Source organism: Amphiura filiformis, chromosome 2, assembly GCF_039555335.1.
Source record: "Amphiura filiformis chromosome 2, Afil_fr2py, whole genome shotgun sequence".
NCBI lineage: Eukaryota > Metazoa > Echinodermata > Ophiuroidea > Amphilepidida > Amphiuridae > Amphiura > Amphiura filiformis.
In genome coordinates this window covers 40,983,796-41,006,786 of record NC_092629.1, presented here as the reverse complement: position 1 = coordinate 41,006,786, position 22,991 = coordinate 40,983,796, and the positions used below count along the sequence as shown (strand labels likewise).

General features: G+C 35.6%; 1 protein-coding gene across 1 annotated transcript in view; it reads left to right on the top strand.

Annotated features, from left to right (window-relative positions):
• LOC140146224 (probable G-protein coupled receptor CG31760) overlaps positions 1–22,427 on the top strand; it is an 86,197-nt gene extending 63,770 nt beyond the window's left edge. The window contains exons 5-11 of the mRNA XM_072168006.1: positions 3,609–3,677; positions 13,807–13,916; positions 15,505–15,719; positions 16,061–16,202; positions 18,526–18,631; positions 19,513–19,674; positions 20,939–22,427. Of these exons, the coding sequence (XP_072024107.1) occupies positions 3,609–3,677; positions 13,807–13,916; positions 15,505–15,719; positions 16,061–16,202; positions 18,526–18,631; positions 19,513–19,674; positions 20,939–21,214 (1,080 nt within the window). The 3' untranslated portion in view covers positions 21,215–22,427. The remainder of the gene's footprint in view (positions 1–3,608; positions 3,678–13,806; positions 13,917–15,504; positions 15,720–16,060; positions 16,203–18,525; positions 18,632–19,512; positions 19,675–20,938) is intronic.
• The last annotated feature ends 564 nt before the right edge of the window (positions 22,428–22,991 follow it).

Genomic DNA, 22,991 nt, shown 5'->3' with positions numbered 1-22,991 from the left:
AGCAAACTTAAGGCGATCCATGTATCAAATGCAACGTAATGTGGGCTCATTTAACAATTCTGATTTTCTACCTGTTTATTGACAGCGCACTGAGCACAATCCCGAGTAAGATCGTCCTGCACATCCTATTTTGAGTAGGCCTTTTGCCCAGGAACTTCGTGTTCCCACCATCACACATTTGTTAACTCATGGCTATCAATCTTATACGGCATCTGTTTGTGTCCAAAGGGCCAAAATTCAACATGTTGTCTACGCTGTTAGTGATCCAGCTCCTATACTAACGAGTCTCATCATTTAATATAGTTCCATTCTACGGTATTTCCAGTCATATAAATTTAATTCTAACAAATGTTTGATGATGTAATATGTAATTAATATTATTTCCAGCAAACATTCGACATTAAATATGATTGATTTTCCGTCAACAATCATTCGTTTGAAGATAAAAAGTGAATTGAAATAGATTAAATAACGAATACTTGTTGAACGAATATTCTACGTCGAATATTTGGAGGTACAATTCTGGTTTACCCTGCGCACAATTCTTGTTTTAGGGTTGGGGTTAGGGTTATACCTGTACACATGGTATACCAGAATTTTTCCATTTGGAGTCGATGTTGCCCTTAATCCCTCAAAGAAGGCTTTGCAATATATTCGTGTATGTATACCTGAAGAAGAGACCCATTTCATCTATAGCTTGAGTATTGTAACTTCTCCTTTATACAGGGTGTCCCTGAAAGAACTATATCATCGGGAACTGAATATTTTGGGTATTTTAACACATACACCAAACATAACTAAATAGCGATATGGTTGAGGAATATATCAGCTATTACATACTTTTTGAATTTTGATAAGTGAACGCTCCGTTTTTTCAATAAAAGAATTTTACGAAAGTACCTCATTTTCAATCCGTTCCACGGAGTCAATACGCCTCATGCGCTCATGATCCGCAGTGATTAGCCCTACCAATACAGTCATCGATTTATATTTGAATCCATGGACAGGTTTGAAAATGTGGGAGTTTCGTAAAATTCTTATATTTCAAAAACGGTGTTGTCTATTGTCAAAAAGTAATATATGATAGCTGATATAATCCTCAACCAAACCAATTATATAGTTGTGGCGTTAAAATACCTGAACAATAAATTTCCGACGATACAGTTCTTTCAGGGACACCATATACATGTACAACTTTACGAGCTCAACATATAAATGATCGTAATGCTAGTGGTTACATTTGATGCATATATGCAATTGAATTTATAACCATCTAATTAATTGGATTTCTAAGAACACCGCGAGTGTAGAATTTATGTAATACTATTAGACCCGACTTTTGAAATAGCTTTATCGATCTGTTTGCGCATGATAATGGACTAGCGAATTAAAAGCCCGATGAAGTGGTGTGGAGAAATTCAGATATTCGTTCTCACTTTTGTAATCAATTTGTGATTCAAGGTCATGCATGTTTCATAAGAGAGATGGTAATCAGACACGGAGCAACAAATTCTTAGCCATGTCATGTTATCCTATATATTTGAATGAATCAACAGCAGCAGCAAAACAAGCAGGGATGCAAATTGTGTGGGAGCGGGGAAATGACAGTCATGCCTTGAGAAGAAAAAAAAGAGAGGAAAAAGAGGAGGGGAAAAGGAAAAGAAAAGAAGAGCGGAAGAAGAAAAAGAGGAAAGAAGAAGGAGAGGAGAAGGCGGAGGAGTGAGGTAGAAGATGACGAAAAGGAAACATATCTTAGCAAAAAATAACAAGTTAATAGGTGAGGGCTGTGAGGTAGTGAAGCTACTGAATGGAAGAGAGGAAATCTCAAGACACTGGTTGTACAAAGTTTTGAGGAATTCACATGATTGTTCAAGAAATAAGAGCCTTAAAAGAGGAAGGTATTAGAATAAGGAAATAGGTAACAATTCATATTTGAGGAAATTTACAATTCATCTCCAGAGGAGGTATCAATAATTTAACAGAAAAAGAGAAGTTGGGTGAAGGTAGGTGCCGGGTACATGTAGGTGGAACTATAGGGCACATATCTGAGGAAATTTATACAGAGGCAGCAATAAGAATGTTATGGGAAAAGTCATAAAGGAAATTCAGTGTATCTATAGTATATACTAAGAAATCAGAAGTGCTAGTGGGGAGAGGACGACCTGGACTGAAGATTGGTGACAAAACACAATACTAACGTACCATGACTTTGTCGACAAGTCTATCAAACTAATATCAGATGTGCTTTCTGACATAAGATTTGTGAAGAAGTTTGCAAGGGTGCTTGAGGCAATGGAGGAATGTCCGGCAGAGTGTGGGCAAAGTGCCCCCTGATAAAAAATAAAAGAGAAAATGGAGGGGCAAAGGAAAAAAAGAAGGAAAGGAGCCTGTGTCCCACCAAAATTCACCCCAATCATGGTGCCAAACTAGTGTAAAATACCCAAATTTTCCCAATAAAGTCCTTTTGGGGAGGTTCAAAGACTTTACACTTAGAGTCTCTCCAAAAACATGATATGTTAATTCTCATCTTTCGAAGTGCAGAATAAAGCTATTTTATGTCTGGCATGATTGAGGAAATCTTAAGCCGAAAACCTTGCTCCTGAGGAAGAAATCACAATTTGCATCCCTAAAAACAAGTACTATAAATTGAATCAACAGAAAAAGAAAACACACAAAAATAGAATATATTTGAGATTATTTCTCCATGTTGTGCTCTTGGACATGCTGGAGCACAATACTAACCTCATAGCGACCCTATTCATTTCCCCGTTGGATTTCACAATTTTGAAAGGTACGTAAAGAACTTCTGAAATAAAAGATAGTGACAATAAATAGATTCAATATGAGGTAGCAAAGTAGTCATGCCCCAAGAGCACACAATATTGACGGAATCTCATATCGTCGGACGCATCACATACTGGTCTATCTGCTTAAAACTACACTTAAGTTGTAGTTCTGTATGTGAAAAAGTTAATTTCCCAATATCACATACGTAAATATAATTAAAAATTCCACTTAAATAAATCTGTTAAGTATATGCTTTAATTTAAAACCACTTTCATGAACATCCATAGTCTAATTAAAATTATAGAAAGGTAAACATATTACGAAGATTTTCAATTGCGATTTTCTAGAAATGCGTGTTTCTTTTCGAGATAGATCAGTATGTGAAATACGTATTTTGTAAAAATCATAGATAGTTCAAATTTAACATTTTATAACTAATCATTTAGGAAAAATTGAGGTCTGTAATTTGTTGGATTGGAAGAGCTCCATAAAAAATACCTATATACCAATTTTCTCAGAAAAGTCAAAAAATCAAGATAGACCAGTATGTGACGCACCCGACGATATATGCAGTTTTTGACAATAACTCAGAACCCTAAGTACTTACACTGTCCCAATAAAACATAACATTCATGTCTTGCTATGCATGTTAGGTGAATGTAAAAGTTCATTTCTGTGTTCCAAGGCCGGAGTGCACATTTCTCTTTTCGGAGCGAGTTTGAACCCCGTTGTTAGTGACGTGCCTCGAACCCGCAACCTTGTGATCATACTCTGTGGCATTTTCAATTAAATTAACATAAGATAAATTTGAATTTTTTCAGGTTTTCAAGGCTGCTAGTCCTGGGTTATTATATGTTCTTCTTCTTGGTGCAGCCATTTCATATTGTGAGGTAAGAAGTCAACATAATGCAATTTCATTTTATTTCATCTTACATTGTGATTTGAAATTGTTTTAACAGTGTTTTCTATGTGTTAGGCTATTCTCGCCTTGAGTATTTTAGTAACAGAATTGGGGGCTCGTCCGGGAAATACGTTGTTGTAAAAGTTGACAAATTTGCAGATTATACTCAGCATCAACTGAAAAGATCCAGTTTCTTTCAAGGGGACAAGACAATAACATTCCAATATTAGAAATCATATCATCGTTGTGTTGTAATATTTAGAAAAAAGTGATACAGAAAACAAATAACGAAATGGAACGTAGTTCCTCGAATATAAGAAATTTCAAGAAAAGGGGCCGTGAATGATCAATCGTATAATCAGTTGAGGTACCCTGAAGTAAAAGTAAGTAGTAATACGACAAGAACGTGAGACATTATTGAGTTTACTGCAGCCAGGGATATCATTTTCCCCAATGCAACAAAACACCCTATGTCTTTAATTATAAAAAATTCAATCCGCCTTATTAAGTCTTCATACACTCCTATATCAAAGCAGCCAATCAGAAAAGCTGTTAGAAAAGTACGAAACATGCATTGATTGTGTATATTGTGCACTCCGCGTACTACGCACAGTTGTTCGCGTCGCGTAGGATTGATTCATTTTTCGGGCGGGTTGGTACATTTATATTTGGTTCTGTTTTCCAACATTTTTAGTGATAATTTGTTGTATAAAAAAAGTAAAAATCATGTGGTTTTTTTTCTCGGGGCTCGTGCATTAGACGCATCAACATCAGCGCGCGTGCATTATTTTACGCGTTCATTAACCTATAACTCGTGTATATCATGGACATATTTTTCACATGTTTGGTTTTATGGTCGCTTTAGATTCCGCTCTTTTAGCGATGACTCATATTAATAATCAACCAACTGGATCGAGCAATGCGTGTCAGCTATACTGTAGTATGAGTCATACGATTGGTTTGCGGTCCTCAGATTGTAATAAAGCGCTGGTTTCTACTGAGTAAACTATAAAATGGAGATTAAGCCAGTAGCAATGAATGAAAGATATATTAACTTTTCAAATGTACCTGTGGAAAGTGTGCCTATCAGTAGGTATGTCACAGTGGCTGCACAATAATTCTGCTACACTGTGCATGCAAGCATAACAGTGAATTGAAAAGGGCGCGCTTCAAATTTGGCCAATTTTAGAAAACATCCATGTCGATAAATGAATTTCTTCATATGCTTCATTTATCCAAATTGTTTGAATTTTTAATATATGGTGTGTGAAGCCTTCCCGAGGCTACCATCTGGTCCCCCAAAATTAAAAATTGTTTTGTTTAAGAACTACTGCCTGTTTTTATGGATTTTGAAGATCGCTCATAAATCAGTAAATATAGGCCTATTGAAGTAAAGGGACCTACCGCCATTTAGCTGAAATACTAATCTTTCTTAGCATGTAAATTATTTCCGTCGACAACGAATGAAACACTTCCCTAAAACTAGTTGAAGCAAAACATTAATCAATGATATTTTTAGGGAGTAATTTTCCAAACCACAATAGCTCTAAGCCATTGTGTGTGTCCAAGGCCATACTACTTTTGTATACGCCGTACAGTAATATAAATTTCATAAATAAATAAATTTCGGAATTTATATAGCGCTTTTTCCAGAGGATTCAAAGCGGTGTAATTTCGCTGCGTGGTGAATCATCACAATCAAATCGCATCAACTAGGCTAGTTGCAACCGAACCCGGCGCAAACCTATCCGCACTTAGATTGTAACATCCACCCATTTTCTGCAGCTCCCCAAATTCCATTGGGTGAAGGAAGTTTTAGATAACGAAACAACTAATCACCGATTTTGAAAGCAGGAGGAAACCGGAGATCCCGGAGAAAACCTGCGAGAGCGAGCATGGATCGGGATAAACCAAATGCACATGAGTCCTTGGGCCGCGCCGGGGCTTGAACCCGGGACCTCAGTGGTGCAAAGCGAGGGAATTACCGCTGCGCTCACTCGCCCTTACTGAAGATTTCCCCTTATTGTTCAATTTTATTGTGTTATTATTTCAAGTATTTACGCGCACGCAAGACGAGAGTAAGTGCAAAAAAAAATCATTTCAGCTAAATGTGTAATAGTTGCCAGGTGTCATATGTGTAAAATACAGAATATATACTGCGCCAATAAAATATCCTTACACTTAGAAAAATAATCACAATTTCAAAACTGAAAAATATTGAGGTAAATTTGTTTTTTTAATATAAGCACTATCTAATCCTGCACATTATGACACCACATTGAATCCAATGTGACCTCAAGAAGTAAAGTTACAAGCAATTGAATAGACAAATGTCCCGTTTTAAAAGTGACAAAATGGCCTATACAAGGCGCAAAAGGATTCCAACAAACGAAACAAAGAGACAACACAGTTTCTTCAATGAAGCGTTATTTAAAGCAGTTTTTATTTCAGTTTTAATTCTCTGTACTTTTCATAACTTTCATTTTATTTAGCAGTTCTTTTGTTTCATTTTTCTTTTGTTCCTTTTGTTTTAAATTGAAGCCAAATGCATAAAGTAGCCATTCACCACTCTCAAACCAGATGGCTAGTCTGTGGAGTTTTGAATAGGCCAGTTTGTCACTTTTAAAACTGGACCTTCGTCTAATCAAATGTTTGTAACTTTGCTTCTTGAAGTCACATTGGATTCAATGTGGTGTCATAATGTGCAGGATTAGATAGTGCATCAATTAAAAAAACAAAGTTACCCCAATATTGTTCAGTTTGGAAATTGTGATTATTTTTCCAAGTGTAAGGATACTTTATTGGCGCAGTATAGTTAGAATGCAAAATTATCAAATGGCTATATGGCAGCTACTGCAAATAGGGTTTTAAAAGTTTTGAAATTGTTTAAAAATCCAGAGATCTTGAGAAATGAGGTTGAAGAATAAGCTTTATTTCACCAATATGCTGAAGTGAGATTTACTTCTCTCTTTTGCGAACTCGCATTAATCCTGCTTTTTAAATTATAGCAAGGTCTTTGTCGCATAAAGCTAAGATAAAGGACTACAAAGATGTACAATGCAGTAAATATATTAGGTACCAGTTATTTTACAAGACTGTTGTACAGATTCTACTAAATAGCAACACACATGCCTTATATAGTCTTAGTGTCAATTCAACTGGATTGTGTCAATTTAACTGGCTATTTGAATAAAAACTCAACAATTGACATCTCAGAAAGTATATACTGCTCAATCATAGAACGATATTTACTTGCACATGATTTTGTGACCGTCCGCCACGAAACGCTCGAAGTCGGCCCGGTTAATTTTGTTTAATTTGTGCTTAGAAAATATATATCATAAGATTTAAAATGTATATCATTTGACTTCAAACGATATCCATAAGCGGAGTTATGGTTTGTTGAACTCTGCTCTTTCAGCAAAATGGTACATTATTACGGTGCTACATATGTGATGCGATCAAGCAAAATCAGTCGGAACTTGGAAATATTGATTGTGAGATATAGCCAAACAAAGGAAATATTTCCTCTTGTTTTGGAAACTCTGTAATTGCTCATATCTTTGGAACTGGTATACAATTTCAATGGGGTTTTCTGCAAAATGCAGCTTTGTGAATGCCTTTTACTATCCTATAAGAAACTGAAAATTTAATATTTCCGAGTTCCAACTGATTTTGTTTGATCGCATCACATATGTCTCGCTTACCACATTGCTGGATATGAATATCAAATGGTCATAATTGATGGTCACTTCAAATTATCCCCAAGTCAACGAGATTCAGGAATGCCCTACCATTGTTATTTTTGTTGGTTAACCCACCACTTAGGATTTAGCCAAAGCAAATAAAAACTAGAGCTATTTACGAATTCCATATATAGGTAGAAGCCTATTATCCTCTTCATCAATTTATTAATGATTGTTTTTATGTTTGACTGGCACTAGCAAAATAAGAAACATGTAGCACCAACATGATGTACGAATGCAATCTGTATGCACATTTTGCACTGTAACTCAGAGTACAATCTGCCGACATCACGAGTGGTTTGCGGTGGACGGTCACATATATGTTTTGTACAAGCCTTTTAAAAAAAATCCACTGAAAACGGACCTCTTTGCTGAACGGCCTAAGTAATATACTGCGCCAATAAAGTATCCTTACACTTGGAAAAATAATCACAATTTTAAAACTGAACAATATTGGGGTAAAATTTTTTTATATATAGATGCACTATCTAATCCTGCACATTATGACACCACAATGAATCCAATGTGACCTCAAGAAGTAAAGTTACAAGCAATTGAATAGTCAAAGGTCCAGTTTTAAAAGTGACAAACTGGCCTATACAAGGCGCAAAAAGATTCCAACAAACGCAACAAAGAGACAACACAGTTTCTTCAATGAAGCGTTTCTTAAAGCAGTTTTTATTTCAGTTTTTACTTCTCTGTACTTTTCATAACTTTCATTTTATTTGTCAGTTCTTTTGTTTCCGTTTTCTTTTGTTCCTTTTGTTTTAAATTAAAGCCAAACGCATAAATCAGCCATTCACCACTCTCAAACCAAATGTCTAGTCTGTGGAGTTTTGAATAGGCCAGTTTGTCACTTTTAAAACGGAACCTTCGTCTAATCAAATGCTTGTAACTTTACTTCTTGATGTCACATTGGATTCAACGTGGTGTCATAATGTGCAGGATCAGATAGTGCATCTATTAAGAAAACAAATTTGCCCCAATAATGTTCAGTTGGGAAATTATGATTATTTTTCTAAATGTAAGGATACTTTATTGGCGCAGTATATATACATAACTATACTAACATTACATATCAAAGACACAGAAGATGACACAGTTGGGAGGTTTACTGCCTTTATTTATTTATGTTTATATTTGACACCAAATATTACCCGTGTTAGGCGGGAACGGTGATTACAACAATATGTTGCAAAAGTTGGATAAAGGTTACTTGAGATCATCATAATCATTATGTGAATCAAAAACCACCATGCTTTTCCAAAGACAGTTCTTGTTTATTCATACCCCTGGTATTAGATTAGTATTCGATTCAGTCAATCATGCAGCAGATTAAAGTTGCGATAATTTGCTAATTTGGCTAGTTTTTGTGAATTTGACTCTTTTACAGTATAATACAAAGTAAACCAGTAAACTTGCTTATTTTGAACACCGTATAAATATTTTCTTCCCAAGTACAAACGCACAATATCTGTCAACGAACAGCATGGCAGATACTACCACCATTTTTACTTAGTAGGCAGGTGGCTTTGAATCAGTCTACCTCAAAGTAAAACATTGATAATGGAGTATGCACAAGTACATAACATAGCAGATACTATTGTATTATTTAGTAGGCAGGAACCTGGGAATCAGGCTACCCCAAATTAAAATGCTTGTAATTAAAGATACACGCAAGATTTTATTTTCGCTATAACTTTTTAAAGGAACAAAGACTTTATTTTCAACTATAAGCTTTAAATTTGGGGAATTCGAAAATTTGGAAAAAAACTGTTTTTTAAAAAGGTCCAAAAAGTGACCAGTTTGAAAAAATAAAATATATATTTTGACATATTTCGGGCCATATTTTGAAAATAAGCAAAATAATATTGCCAAAAAAAATTAATAACGTAATAACTAGATTTTTGATTCTAAAACAAGAATTTGTAATTTTATTATCAGAAATGTAAGTGTATTTAGCTATTGTTGGCCGAAAATATTGACGGGAAAGCCGCGTTTTGGCCTTCAAAAAACATTTATTTTGTTTTGGAAATTTCGAGCATACAGGTAAATACATCATTTTCTTTCTAAAATTGTGTACGTTCATATTTGTCTTTGTTACTTTGATAGTTCTAGTTGAAATAAAGTTTAGAAATTTCCCGCCAAAACGCATACACCTTTAATAAAACAGATGCTTCAGTCTTACTTGGGAGAGCAGACTATATTCGGTGGTATTTGGAGAGGATTCAACGCAACCTAATTGTTGTTGTTTTCTGGTCAAATTGCAAAGCAAATAATTTATATTCATGTATCTGATATATTGCGTACGACTTCTTTGTTTTTATGAAGACTTGCGAATTGCAATGATTTCCGCGCCGTAACTGTAGCATAAAACAAAGCCGATCAGTGTGTTATGTACAAGTTGTGGGCTTATCATACATAAAATACTGAGCTTTATCCGTAGCTTAGAATCTATGCTCCAATTGACCTACTTAACCAGTGAGTGAGTTCGCATGGATGTACGACCCACTTATCCCAATCAAAATATTTGGTATGGATATACACATGATTTGCTCATGTAACGACAGACAACCAAAGTATTTTGATTTAGTTAAATAGAAAAAAAACCCGTTCATCAGACGTACCTGATAAAATTAAAACTCTTTTCTGCTTTCATGACATTTGACAGTCTCTATCAACCTCAGAAATCAGAGCGAACATATGTAATGTTGTTCCTTTCTTTGAGTAGAAAAAGTAGTTCACATATTTCGGTTTTTTGATATAAACTACCTTTTAAAGAATAATTGTGTGTTAGACGTAAAATTGCCGCTTTATGATACACTTTGAGATTGCCTGAACAAAGCGGTAAACTAGAACTGTGTTTCTCTATTAACATGTAAAACTACAGTTTTTTTTGTGGCTCTTAAATTGTAAGGTTTTAGACACCTTATCTGCATTGGCTTACTTTAGCGCTTGGCAGCTGACACGGTGAAATTAATTGCTTACTTTTCGTGACAAAAATAAAATTCATTTGACATTTGAAGAAAAAACGACATTGCGATGAATTATTCCATCAGCGGCTAGTTTAATTATCGTACCAAACCTCTAATGTTTTCCATCTAGCCTAAAATTTATTACAAAATGTGCATGTTTACGAAAAATTACAAAACCTGCACGTTTACGCCCAAACGACTTAAGCTAATCATAAATCCATCCTTTGCTCTCAGTGATGAAATTGTTAACACAGCACCTTGCCCGGGGTTGGACCGATCATTAAAAAGGATAGGGGGTGGTGGTGAGGAGGTTCCTTAGGTGTCTACAGCTAACAATCTGTGATTTTGATTTCGCTCTTGTAAAATAATTTCAAGAGATTTCGTAGAATTCTTAGCCGAAAACCAATTTCTGCCAATATACTGTTGTACATAGCCAATTTTGCGAGGGAGCGCTAAGATTACGACGTCATACAGTGCAACAAGGCATAAATGCCCTAAACTGCAATTTTGGACAGATTGACACGTAATTTAAAATCTAGATTAAAGTGAAAGATGTCACTTACAACATTTTTTAATCAACCTCTGATCTTTACTAAGGTTGCAAAATTTCACACATTTTCGTACATTTTCATTAACATAATAATAAGAAATGTATGAAAAAAATGAATTTATTTTTTTATCGAAAAAATGAAATATGTTATAAGACTCAAACTTACAAGAAATATTGACTCTTGTCAAATCCTACAATTCTGTCAGAGAAAATCTGCATATTTGTATTAATTTTTTTAATTAATGGACATAATTGATTAATTAATAAATATGTTTTCAATAATTTACCATAACTCCAAACATGTCAAGAAATATGTCAAATTAAAGCTAATGTAATGCTTTATAAATTGATCAGAGCACATTTTGCAAAATGCATTTAGTATTTAGTAAAATTTCAAACATTCTATTCCAAATTTTTGCTATACACGCACAGGAGCTGTACTTTTAAAATCCGCGCCTAATCAATAATGAGTCTTTCACTCCATTGTTAAAGGTCTGTGCTCCCTGTTGCATTATAGAGTGACCAGGTCCTAGAGTGTGATGGTTTTGCAGCAGATGACAGTGTTCATTCAAGCCTGTCAAGGTCAGTTATTAGCCACTTGCTGAATGGCTGGGCATTATAAGAGCTATCAAAGAGATGCCTTATGCAGCTGCCAATCACAGTAGAGGTTTGATAACATTTTGTTAAAAACCCAAAAGTGATATAAGGTATGTTGAAGATATGTCCTTGGACAACATTTCTGAGAGATATTGGCTTTGGGACTCGATGGCTTCAACACATCAGTAAGGTTTGCATTCTCCATAGAGTTGTACACATTTTTGATTTCGCATGTATAATGACTTATGTACAAATCTATGGAGAATGCAAACCTTACTGATGTGTTGAAGCCATCGAGTCCCAAAGCCAATATCTCTCAGAAATGTTGTCCAAGGACATATTTTCAACATACCTGAAGTTGATGGTGGATCAAAATGCCTGACATTGGTTTTCAGGGGGGTCAAAATGTACAAAAAATGTACAATTGGGGTTTTGCATGGGTAATATCTCAGCTAAAAATATTCTAATAGGCTCAATATTGGTTAAGAGTAATGTCCTACCAAAGGGCTCTGACTAGCAACAAAATGGACAATAAAATTATTTTTACTTTTGGAGGACATATTTTCAACCCCCCTGAAAGTTGATGGTGGATCAAAATGCCTGACATTGGTTTTCAGGGGGGTCAAAATGTACAAAAAATGTACAATTGGGGTTTTGCATGGGTAATATCTCAGCTAAAAATATTCTAATAGGCTCAATATTGGTTAAGAGTAATGTCCTACCAAAGGGCTCTGACTAGCAAAAAAATGGACAATAAAATTATTTTTACTTTTGGAGTTTTGACCCCCCAAAGTTGGTCCCGGATGGACGAAGTTGCATTTTGAGGGCCCTATATCTTTTACAGTAAAGGAGTTACAAGTTTTCTGATGCCAGATTTGAATTCTACACAAATAAGTACCCCAGGATACATACTTTTCAAAGTTGTAAATGGTTCCCTTTATACATTCATGGACCTCCAAACATCGTCTTTCGCGTTGCGACACATTTTTACGCTGACCCTCTAAATTTCAAATTGATGCCACGGGAAAACGAAATGGAGTATGAAGCTCAAATTTTCAGGATTTTACTTTCTCATCAATATCTACCACCAAAAAAAAAAAAAAAAAAATTGAAGAGGTGCTGCGGTGCACATCCCTGGAGTTGACATGGAATGGGCCAGTGGTGAATGGCTAATTTATGCGTTTGGGTTTAATTTAAAACAAAAGGAACAAAGGAAAACTGAAACAAAAGAACTGACAAAAAAATGAATGTTATGAAAAGTACAGAGAAGTAAAAACTGAAATAAAAACTGCTTGAAATAACGCTTCATTGAAGAAACTGTGTTGTCTCTTTGTTGCGCTTGTTGGAAACTTTTTGCGCCTTGCATAGGCCAGTTTGTCACTTTTAAAACTGGAACCTCGTCTATTCAATTGCTTGTAACTTTACTTCTTGAAGTCACATTGGATTCAATGTGGTGTCATAATGTGCAGGATGAGATAGTGCATCTATTGAAAAAACAACTTTACCCCAATATTGTTCAGTTTTGAAATTGTGATTATTTTTCCAACTGTAAGGATACTTTATTGGCGCAGTATATCTCGAGATTAAAACAAGCAAATTGATCAGAACAAACGGCATTTGAGAGCTAAGAGTCCGCCCTTGACGTTGATGTAAGCATCGTGTCACAACGGTGTTTTTTAGTTGCCAAAGAGGGCGCTTTTCACTTGCACAATTTTTTTTGAGACAGGCTGTAATGTAAAACACACAGGTAAGACAGATTGAAATGAAATATCCCTATATTGTTAAAAATTGAAATTTTGGACGAGATGGTATTTTAAATATTTATAGAAATCTACAGAGCGTCGCGAAGCTCGTCTGTTACATATCGTGTGTGTAGGTATTTGAGGATATGTGTGTTGGCGGGCAGGTGTGTGAGAGTGGGGTGTGAGGGTTGTATGGGGTGTTCGGTAAAGGTGTGTATACGTTTATGGATTTTTAAATCGACTATCATGGATCTGTCGAGGACCAAGTGAATCATTTTTAAGTCGCTTAGATATGGTTGGTAGATCGGCCGAGATCGAGGAAATACCCTTAAACTGTTAAACTATTTTCCTGTCAGAAATAGCGACAAATTTGAAGAAAATTAAAAGCTATACGTTTGCTATACGTATTTGTTTGTTTTCCAGGTAATTAAAATAATTCGGCAAGATGTTATTAAATCGATAATTTCAAAATATTTACTTTTGTAATTTTTGTTCTTTTTGTTTACAGGTAATTTTTGAATCACTGCTGCCTGTTCATATTTCATGCATTCTTGAACCTTGTTTTAGTTACGTTGGTTTTTCACTGGCTTATGGTGCCTTATTGTTCAAAACGTGGAGGTAAGTTTATTTTGAATGATATGGCGTATTAAATTTGATGACAAACCTATCTAACCTATTTGTACAATTTTTAGACTGACATCAGCAGAATCATTTTGTTCTCTACAATGCGAAGTAATCTCTTTTTAAATTATATTCTGACAATTAAATTGCCTTTTTTACTTTTATTCTGATTCTGATAATAGCGCAAAAAGCCTAACTTATAAGGTGAAGTAACAGATTGGTGAGATGATAAGGATAGAAAGGCGGAGTAGATTTTCTCGGGGAATTTGTTGTCAATTGAAAATTTGACTTCATTTATACGCACGGCTCATACGTGCAGATTGACTATTGAAACTGTGTGAGATCGTCGGTATGAAAATGTTAGCGATTGCACATTTTGGACAAAAACTGCGGGCATATCTCCGGCAATACGTCTAATGTCCGATCTGTACCACATAACACGGTTTACTATTTTTACTCACGAAAAAGTACAGTTTTAATAATAAAATCAATTCGGCACAAAATGAAAAATTAGTTTAAAAGGTAAAGGAGACGATCCTGTATAAACAGTGATCGGAGTGCCCATCTCTCTTTCAATGGCGATTGGGCCAGACTCCTCAATGTAATGTTGCTATGGGGGATCGCTACACCTCCTCTACAGCGAGTCTGTTACCTTCCCAGCATTTAATAATGCCGGTACCCATTTAAACACCTGGGTGGAGAGGAGTAATCGAGATAAAGTGCCTTACTCAAGGGCACAACCCGATGGCGTCGCGGGGGCTCGAACCCGCAACCTTCCGATTATGATCAGTGCCCGTCCCGCTAGGCCACCGTGCTCCCTAAAAATTAGTTAGTGTTACGTTATTGATTGTCGATCTCTTTCATACTACCATGACCACGCCGAAAGTGCTTTGCGGTACGGTGAGTTGTACACTGGATACTATAATACTGTAAGACTATAATGCAGTATCGCAATAAAGTTAAATACATTTTAACTTTGATATGCGACAAGTTGGGTTGAGTTGCGGCAAAAAGTAATCGAATATCGGCAACGCACCGCAGAGCAATTGACCTTTTCGGTAAATCCCATAAGCCTTTGCGAGTACACCTAAGATGTCGTAATTTGACGTCACGCCGACTTGCAATGGGCAGTAACGATGTTCGCTAAAAGATGTGCGCGTCGGCTTGATGCGCACTGACGTCAAATTACGACATCTCAGGTGTACTTGCAAAGGCTTATGGGATTTACCTAAAAGGTCAATTGCGGCGTAGTACGAACGGACTTTAACTAAAGTGATATATCGACATATCGTAATGTGCTTTAAAATTGTGCATACCAAAATTGCTTATTCCGTTAATTTTACCGCGGTATGAATGTAAATTGCAACGCGTATTGCACATGAAATCAATATTTTCTAATATAATAAAATGAATATTAAATCTGTTCATCTGGACTTACTATTTTTGATAGCAACAGTATCGCGTCTCATCCAAGACGCACCATCAGGCTGACTGATTAGGTTGTTGACTATTTATCTACCTGGATGACTGAGAATATTCACAAATTTAATATTTTCTAATATATTTCTTTCAACTTATCTTACAGGATAACGGTGGTATTCAAAGTCCGTAGTGCCAAACCCATACGTATTACCGACAGGAACCTCTACGTCCGTATCGTGGTCTTATTGGCTGTAGTCATCGTCTTCCTTGGTGCATGGATGTTATTCGCTACGCCCATGACTACTACATACCTAACACAAAATTGCCTTAAATATGTACATTGTCAGAGAACATTCTGGACATATATCGGAAAAGCAGGTAAAAATAATAAAGGAATAAGAATAAAGTAAATCTTTTATCGTCAGTGCCTGTCCCCTGCATGAGTATTGTGGGTAATATTGTGACTTCCGTTCGGAAATCGTCGAAGTTCCAGTTCCCGTTACAGTGATCCTATAAACACCATAATTAACTTTGCTTAATGCATTTGATACCCTCTAAAATTAACGGTTGCAGATGGTGTGATAAAGCGTTTACTTGAAACCAACATATTGACAGTATCTTTTCATCTAGTCTCAGCATTTTAAATTACTATGATAAACCCTAGAAAGGAAGAACAGTTTGCCAAATGAGAGGTGATTTCTGCTTGTTGACAATTTCAGGTGAACTTCTTCTGCTTGCGTGGGGAGTTTATCTCTGCTTCAAAGTACGGAAAGCACCGTCTGCCTTTAATGAATCCAAATATATTAGTGTCTGTATCTACAACGAAACTATCATGGCGCTTTTCTCATTTGCATTCGTGTTGTAAGTATAATTTAAACGCCTACCAAACAGAAATTACCCCCTTTATTACGATATAAAACTCAAAAGCTATGCACCAAATTTAAAAACTGAAAGGGTAAAAACAAACCAGGTGATTTCTGTAAATTTTGATGTCTGATTTGTCTGGATAGCTCAATGTTTGAGCCATGGTGACGCCTTGAATGAAAAAGATGCATTTTCAAAAGTTGCACTAAAAAGCTACCCAAGTTGATGTAACAAGAGTCACCATGACAACAAATTTTGAGCTATTAAGACGAATGAGGCATCAAAATTTGCAAAACAAAATTAGGTTTCATTTTGCTATTTCTAAATTTCGATGCATAGATTTAGAGTTATTATCTCATAATAAAGGAGTGAAATTACTTTTTGGTAGATGTCAATTTTCTCTTTAAATAAGGACTGAAATATTTCATGCTAAATTGGCAAAAATGTACCCACATTTAAGACGTTGTATCTTTGGTGTGAAAGATTTTATCATTGATGTACCAATCCAACCGAAGCACCGCCTTCCCAACCTTCATAGTTTCGTACCCAGAGAGCGCTGCTCATCGCAGTAGATGATCGTATAAGTCATGTATGCTATCAGCTAGCTATTGTAAGGAAAGCGTATTCTGGGGATGGCAGATTGCCATAGGAATTTCAGCGGCTTAATCGGCGCTTTCCTCATGAAATCATTGACTAAACTGAACGGTCGCAAATTTATTATTAACGACCTATTTGCCAGTTCGGTTTTTGTACACTAAAACTAACGTAATGACTAAAAGTAGCGTAACTACCTAGGAACCAAAACAAAAATGATGAATGATGAAATTAATTTGAAACTAGTTAAGGCAACACCAATTATTTAAAAATGTCATTGTTAAGAAATATTTGTGCCCTTTATACTGAGAGTTACTCTAGTCATGGGTACAGACGTACTAAAAACATATTCCGTGCTGATGAATTTTGTTAACATTTCAACAAATTACCATTTCAAAGCATCGCCTAAATTCACTTTGTTGCCATCTAACTTGGTATACATGTATAATATTCAGAGATTTTAAACTAGCCTTTTCGGATGGCCTACAAACAAATAGTTCCTCATTTTATTTTCATGCATTGCCCAGGTCTACAAGTAGTACAATCAATAGTGCCCGTTAAATCCGTAATCTGAAGTGAGAGTATTACTGTCTAATATCTAATATCTACCCATGCTTCAAACGTGCAATAAACCTACTCATAATTATGTTACTGTCTGGACATGGCCTGCTGCTCTCTACACCACATTTCGCCATACTGCATTCTAGAAACGCTTGCTGTTAGAATAAGAAAAAAATTTAATACTAATTTATTGCACATTTTAGGGAAGCGTGGTAACCTTTTTAAAATAACCGAGTGAGAGGGTTTTCAAGAAAATATTTTTCCTGTCAAAACTGAAGCATCCTCTGTATAAAAGAAAATATGAATATTAACTGCACACCATATATAACGATTCGTGATACCCAATTGTAGCACATTTGATGTCGTTTAAGAGGCAGAGAATTTTATTTCAATTTTATATACGCCAAAATATATTTTTTAATTTAGCAAGAATAAGGATAGAAAAAATGTTGAAAATTCTATGTGAATATTCCATTAGACCCAACCAAAGATTACTGTTTCGTTTTTATGGTAATCTAATCTTTTATTTCCTGAAAAAACATTAAGGGTCTAATGTCGATTATTCATATACTTGATCAAAACATCGAACGTTTATACAAGAAAAATGGTAGGTTCCTCTATAGTATTTTACTGACCACGGAAATGTACTGACACACGAGCACGTGTCAAAATCGATATAATGTATTGTCCATATAGACGCCCATTTATCATGTTTATTGTTGGATTTTTTTTGTGTAGGCCTATAGAACACGCATCAGTTGACAACAATTGAGCGCTAATAATACACATTAATGTTTTTAGGTAAATAAAATTCTAAAATATGGGACGTTTTCTGCCTTTGCTTGTCACGTGGTAGGCCTATGTTGCGATTATATCTTCAAATAAGTTTCAAATGGATTGCAACAAGACAAGTGGCCGAGTGGTCTAAGGCGCTGGGTTCATAGTGTGTTCAAAGTAGTGCGCCGTGAGTTCGAACCCCGCCTCCGCCAAACTTTAATGCAGTAAAATTAAAATTAAAATTTTACTTTTAAAACATTTCATATTGGGGAAATGTGACTGGCAGAATTTATGTATGACGTGGAGTGGTGTGGCTGCTCTCCAGGGAAACGAAGAATATCAATGTGGGGGTTTAATAATTCAATTTGCCTTTTTTTTGTAATTCTAGTGTACTCCCAATGCTCAATGGAGGTGCAGATTTATTTCTCATCAGTGAATTCTGCAAGGTTCATGTTTCACTCACTGTAATGGTTGTACTTCTGTTTAGCTCAAAGGTAACGTAGCATCGGATAAGTCCAGCTTTGATGAATGTACACTGTTAATATCATCGGGTTTTATACGGACGTCCGTTAAAAAAAGTTTTTTCTCCGTTTTAAAACAGAAAACGTCTGTAAAAAACACCAGAAAGGTTCTGTAAAAACCAGAATATAACAGAAACATTTTTTGCTGTAAAAACTCAAACACGTATTTGCATAAAGCTATATCTTTATCTGTGTATATCTGCTGATGATTACACTATTTTTCACTCACCTGGAATGTTTTCGCTAGATCGACTAGCGTCATCAGCAGATGGAGATTCTGTAATGACAAACTCAACACAGAAAGTATCGAAACGATTATAGATGGTCAGATATATCGGGAACTGAAATATATAGCAAAACCTTATTTAATGTATATAAAGCGCAGCTTTCTCCTGCGCATTTTGATACCTCTTTTGTTGCTCTACGATATCATTTGGTCGAGTTATGGGCGCTTGAGTGGGTTCATGTCGGATTTTGAAAGTTGCACTTAGCTCGTATTCAAGCTGCGCTTTATATACATTAAATAGGTTTTTGCTATATATTTCAGTTCCCGATATACAGTATCTATAATCCTTTCGATACTTTCTGGGTTGAGTTTATATTGCCTACAATCAAGATTGTCCATTTTGATGACGTCATGTGATTGACAGTATGACGTAACTACATGCCGTCATCAGAACGGACTATCTCGACTACTGTGGACCATGTATCTCACAGCGGTATAACCACCTGCTGAAGGCGCTAGTTGATCTAGCGAAAACTTTCAAGGTGAGCGAAAAATAGTGTAGTGTTGAAGTTAAGACTCTTTAACTATTTTATTTACTACTACATATCCACCTCGTATATATCTGCAGATGTATCATATATATTACACGACGGGAAATACCAGCAATAAGAAAGAAACCCGACAGGAATTAAGGACTAACAAGAAGCAATTGATTGAGAATGGAATGGTTTACACTGTGGATACCATCAACCCTAATACAGAAAATATTACTGCAAACCCTGACGTACAGGTATATATATTATAACGATTTGTGTAAAATGCTGTAATCAGATTTGTGACTGGACACTACAAATCAGCCGTAAAGTCGCCCCGGTCACTTTTGTTTTATTTCGTGTTTAGAAAATATATATGATAAGCTTCAAAATAATATATCATTTGACTTCAAACGATATCAAGAAGTGGGGTTATGGTTTGTTGAACTCTGCTCCTTCCACATTGCTTGGTAATAGTCATAATTGGCGGTCATTTCAAATTATCCCCAAGTCAACGAGGTTCAGGAATGTCGTCTCATTTTAAATTGTTGGTTATACATACCTAGAAAAATACAATGCGTTGTAACCCACCACTTGAACATGATTTAGCCAAAGCAAACAAAGACTAGAGCTACTTAAAGAATCTATAGAGATATGTAGAAGATTATTATACTCTTCAGCAATAGGATTATTGATTGGTTTAAACGCTATCAAATGAGAAACTTGTCACACCAAATTTAGGTACCTATGAATACGACCCGGGAATACGACCTTAACGCACATTTTACACTTTAACTCATAATACAATTTGCCGACTTCACGGCTCATTCGTAGTGTACGGGCACACTTCTGAGCTTTAAAGAGCCAGGTAAAAATCTGGAAAATGTCAAGTAAAAAGCATGGTCGTAACAGAGAATGTGTTTTAAGACATTTTGTGGTCAACTAATTGACTGGTATAAAAGGCCACTGTGGTAGGTATGTGTCATTGACACAAACCACATACACACATTCCTTTATGCGATTATGAATGATTGCGAAATTGAAAATGATATTGCTGCAGTTTTTAGACCTGTTTGATTTTGAAGAAGGGTAAGACGTAATACATTTAATGGAGACTAAAGACACATGAAAGACCTCGATGAAGAGTGTATAAATCGAGCAGTAGTTGAAGGGTAAATTTATTATAATATGAAGAGCTTGTTTCCAAATCATGTTAAGTCCACAACCACATGTTTCTCATTTACTTGTGTGATACAATCACAATTACTTTGACAAGTTTGACATTAGCAACAATGAGTTGACCATCATCAAGTCATTATTTACCACAACAATGCTGCTTTGAAGAAATAGAAGAAGAAGAAGAAGACGGAAAAGATGAAAAAGAAGAAGAAGAAGAAGAAGAAGACGGAAAAGATGAAAAAGACGGAGAAGAAGAACAACAAGAAGAATTAGCCAATGATGATTCTTTTGATTACTTATGTGAAACAAATTAAAATACTTTTCTTTGGTTCATGTTCTCAGGCCGAAGTAAGTCGAATGAAGGAGGTTTTAGAAGAAATATCAAATGCTATGCGTCTTGCTGGTATCCAATTTCAAACACCCAATGTAGCAAGGAAGAAAAGAAAGAATCCTGAAATAAACCAGGGATACGATAACACTAAAGATCAGATCGTAGAAGAAAATACGACACCAAGATCATCGTCTGCTTCCGGGTCACCTAAAAAAGAAGATTTTGCTTCCGGAGCACAAGAAACGGAAAATTTTACGATTACAAAATCAGAAAGTACTCAAGTTTAATGGGATATTTCTTTGAACATGAAACTAAAATAACAATTATGTCTGATTGAAAATTGAATAGTACTGAATGGTAATGTTGGGAAACACGCTGTATCTGGAGTCCGCTCGGAATCCGTGTATCACGCCGCGGCAGAGTGTTTTTTACAATCGCGGTATCTTATCAGTATAAAACATGCATTGGGGTACAAAAATTTAGACACTATAATGAATAATCTCTACAGTATGGATTGCTTGGACGTTAACAATGTGTGGATGTCAATTGTAACACACTGTTAAATTATTGTTATAAAAAGTTCATGTATAATTCTCAATAATTCAATTCTCCATTTTTCCAATATTGCATAGTATTTTGTATCCCACAAGGTTGGACTACACAACCTACCCTTTAAATGCTCGTAGGTGTAGGTGGTGGCTCTGGTGTGAACATTCTTGCGGGGTATTGTGTAAGATGCAGCAATAATAGCTTGTGGGGTACAATTTCTTTGTGGGGTATAAATCATGGTTCACCTCCACAAAGTGCAAAAATGCTATTTTAGAGGTACCTATAGGGCGAGAGGGTAAGTTGGATCTGTGTGAAAGAACGTTCTCCACAAATTATTGTTGGTACGTTTCCTGTACCCACAAGAATGGTTTGATGAGAAATATATACCCCACAAAGAACTACTAGCTCATTTAATACCCACATAATGCTGGACCCCACACAAATCCAGGTGTATTTAGGGGTGTATGTGGGGTGTGTATGTGGGGTGTTGGAGGTGTGTGTAGAGCATGGATGTGGACATGTGTAGTGAGTGTGTGTGATACTAGGTATGGGTGGTAGGTGGTGTGGTGGCCTGTGTGGGTGTTGTGCTCATAATCGCATGTGTACGAGTAAAAGGAGGGGTTCTTCCGACAGATTTTATTATACTGTAAAACCTCGTCTACAAGCATATAGAATTCTCATGATTCATCTAGCGACAAATATAATTGTTGAGTTTGAGCAAATAAGTTATCTATATAAGCATATGCAAACAAAATAATACTATTGTAACACCAATCTATTGTTTTGGCATATTTGTGGCTGGTTCGTATTAAGTAAGCTTTGATCAAAAACACTATAATTATATTAAAGTATGCTTGTAGACGAGGTTTTACGGTATGTCATGATTTATGCAAGTACTTATCTTGAAAAACACATTAAAATAATATTTTATTGAAGATGTTGAAGGTTTTTAATTTTATCCTATAGGTCATTAAAATATTCAAATTTGAAATATATAAAAAAGATATTCTGAAATCGGTGTATATTCCTTTTCAATCACGGCACAAATATCACATTATACCGTCTCGTGTAAATGTACAGTATCTACATTGATAAGTATTATCAGATACTGTCGTTTACTTTGGTTCAAGGTACAAGCCTCGCATGCAAAAATGAGGTATTTGCTATGAATTCTATAAATATCGAATAAATTATAGGAATTTTTATTTTTACTACTTTATTGCGATTGGCAATTGCCTAATTTTGCGATGCATCGCCCGTTGATTTTGTATTTATACTTATCACGGCGATAGCGATTGCAGACGACAATTAAAATGTTATAAATGCCACAAAATACATTTTTAGGACATCCGTTGTTGTCAATAATTCCTGCTTTAAATTAATTCTGTACCGAAAGTTAATAATCGAGAAAGGTAAATTAATTAGCAAAATAATAGATCCAGTTGGTTGGAGATGATTCGATTGGTTGATGCATTCACGTGTCAAGCGATATCGATCGAAAGTTGAGATTTCTTT